At 34.4% G+C, this 2,002-nt stretch overlaps 1 protein-coding gene across 1 annotated transcript in view; it reads right to left on the reverse strand.

Moving 5' to 3' along the window:
* LOC109535451 (teneurin-a) overlaps positions 1 to 1,253 on the reverse strand; it is a 272,613-nt gene extending 271,360 nt beyond the window's left edge. Inside the window, exon 1 of the mRNA XM_048661444.1 lies at positions 1,169 to 1,253. Coding sequence (XP_048517401.1) covers positions 1,169 to 1,203 — 35 coding nt within the window. The 5' untranslated portion in view covers positions 1,204 to 1,253. The remainder of the gene's footprint in view (positions 1 to 1,168) is intronic.
* Positions 1,254 to 2,002: the final 749 nt, after the last annotated feature.

Here is a 2,002-nt window from a genome sequence, read left to right on the forward strand (position 1 = left end):
GCCCTGATTCGGTTATGTCCAATACGCGTTGCTCTGTGCCTGGAACCCGAACATCTATCGTCCACTATCTTCCTGGAACCACTCTCCTCGCCCTTTTTTGGCGTGAGTTCTTTCAGGTTCTGCTATCTTACTGTAGCATTTCCCCTGAACTAATCGCATATCCGCAAATAAATTCGTGAAAGGAAATTCAATGTAAGTCACAGTTTGACAAATTATTGTTATTATTGACAAGGGCTATCCACCTGTAACTATCTGTTAATGACAAAAACATCATTGCCGCTGTGCTATTTCATCAAAAAATTGCAGAAGAGAAATTTTTTGATATAAAAATGTTTTGTAATTTGAAGCAAAGATCGTTTTTTTCTTTTTGAATGCTTAAGTATTCTAATACCAATTAAACATGGAACAATTTCAAAATAATGCTTAATAAAAAAGTTGAAATTCGATCTTCAACTGTTAATATCTTCTAGAAATTTTCAAAATAAAAATTTTCAATATTTTTCTCGTAGTCCCCAAGGAAGCCTCTATCACCCCTTAAAGGAATGACGCCAATTTTGAATCACCCTGTATATACAAACTCGTCAGTATGGAGAAATGTGAAACCAGTTTCACAAGTTTTTATTGCAAATTAACCTGTAAATTGCAGACATTGTGGAAACAGACCAGTTGATGATCTCAGATATTCGATCCTTTCGAAAGTAACTAGTTTGACAAATGCGCTTTTAAATATTCCAAATTAGCTTCCACCCGAAAAACATCAGTAGCACAGAGAGAATAAGCAACAGTTCACCAAGCCATAATTAGTATTTCTTTTAAATTTTGTCAACTAACATCTGCACTTACTCTATGAACCGTTCCTACCGAGTAAGTATGTTTATTTTGCACAAAAGCACAACTGAACGTACGCATCATAGTTTTAGTACCTAAAGTTAACACACTTTGTACCGAATACCTAAAAACCCAACAGCAGGAATGAGAAATCTTCAGAAACGTTTTTTTTTAAACAACTTTATATGTATTCTCATATACATGAGTAAAATAATATACGCCGAATTCGTTTGGAGCAAAGTTGCCACTCTAAATATGCAGGCGTTCCACACCATATTGTTTTTATAATAATAGCCCTCGGTGTGTACCATCTAAGTTTTGTGTTTACACAAAAACCTACCTGTGCTGGTTATTTGCATTCGGTTGCGCTGCCATGGGTGACCGGGCTGGATATACAGAAGCCCTCGGGCTTCCACCGAGCACATAGTCTGAAACAATATTTTTATTAGCAACAAAGCTTCAATTCATACTAGGGGTTTCTCTACTAATACATGTTTTGAATTTTAATTAATTCATTAGGATAATTATGAGACCCTCGATGCAAGTAGCATCATTCATTTTTCTAGCAGGGACATTCTTTATTAACAAATGGATATATTGTACTTGCTGACTATGAAATTAAAATTATTTAGTTGAATAACGTCCCATTATTCTTTCAGGGTATTAACAAAGTTTCAGCCCAGTGCTTAATTAAAGAGAAAAGCAGAAATATTATAACTTGGTTGATACTTCAAACATGTCTCTATCTGGCACTATGGGAATAATAGTTTAACAAGTTAATTTTTTTAATAATCTATGTCACAAGTTCTTATAAGATTTGCGTTTTTCACGAAAACGTTGGCAAAAAACATCAGTTAACTTTTCAGATTTTAAAATAATTTAAATCCTTCATTGGATTTCAAGATTGCAATTTTAGGAATGTAATGTTTGTTGTTTTCGAAGTGCTTATAAGCAGCTACGCCAATTTGGTATTTGCTGGCAGCATGCATGGACTTGATTGCGCCAAATCTGAATTGTTCTGCTTCAAATTAAGCAAAATCATAGTGCGCAAAAATCACACTCCTTGTGCTTATTTTGCACCGCAGAAAACGTTATTATCATATGATAATGCTAGGGGATATTGCTGTTATCTAACGTAACAAAACCAATATATAGAGTTCTTAAAGATCGGGAA

The sequence above is a fragment of the Dendroctonus ponderosae genome, unplaced genomic scaffold, assembly GCF_020466585.1.
Source record: "Dendroctonus ponderosae isolate FM_Combo_2020 unplaced genomic scaffold, Dpon_F_20191213v2 Dpon_F_20191213_1, whole genome shotgun sequence".
In the NCBI taxonomy this organism is placed as follows: domain Eukaryota; kingdom Metazoa; phylum Arthropoda; class Insecta; order Coleoptera; family Curculionidae; genus Dendroctonus; species Dendroctonus ponderosae.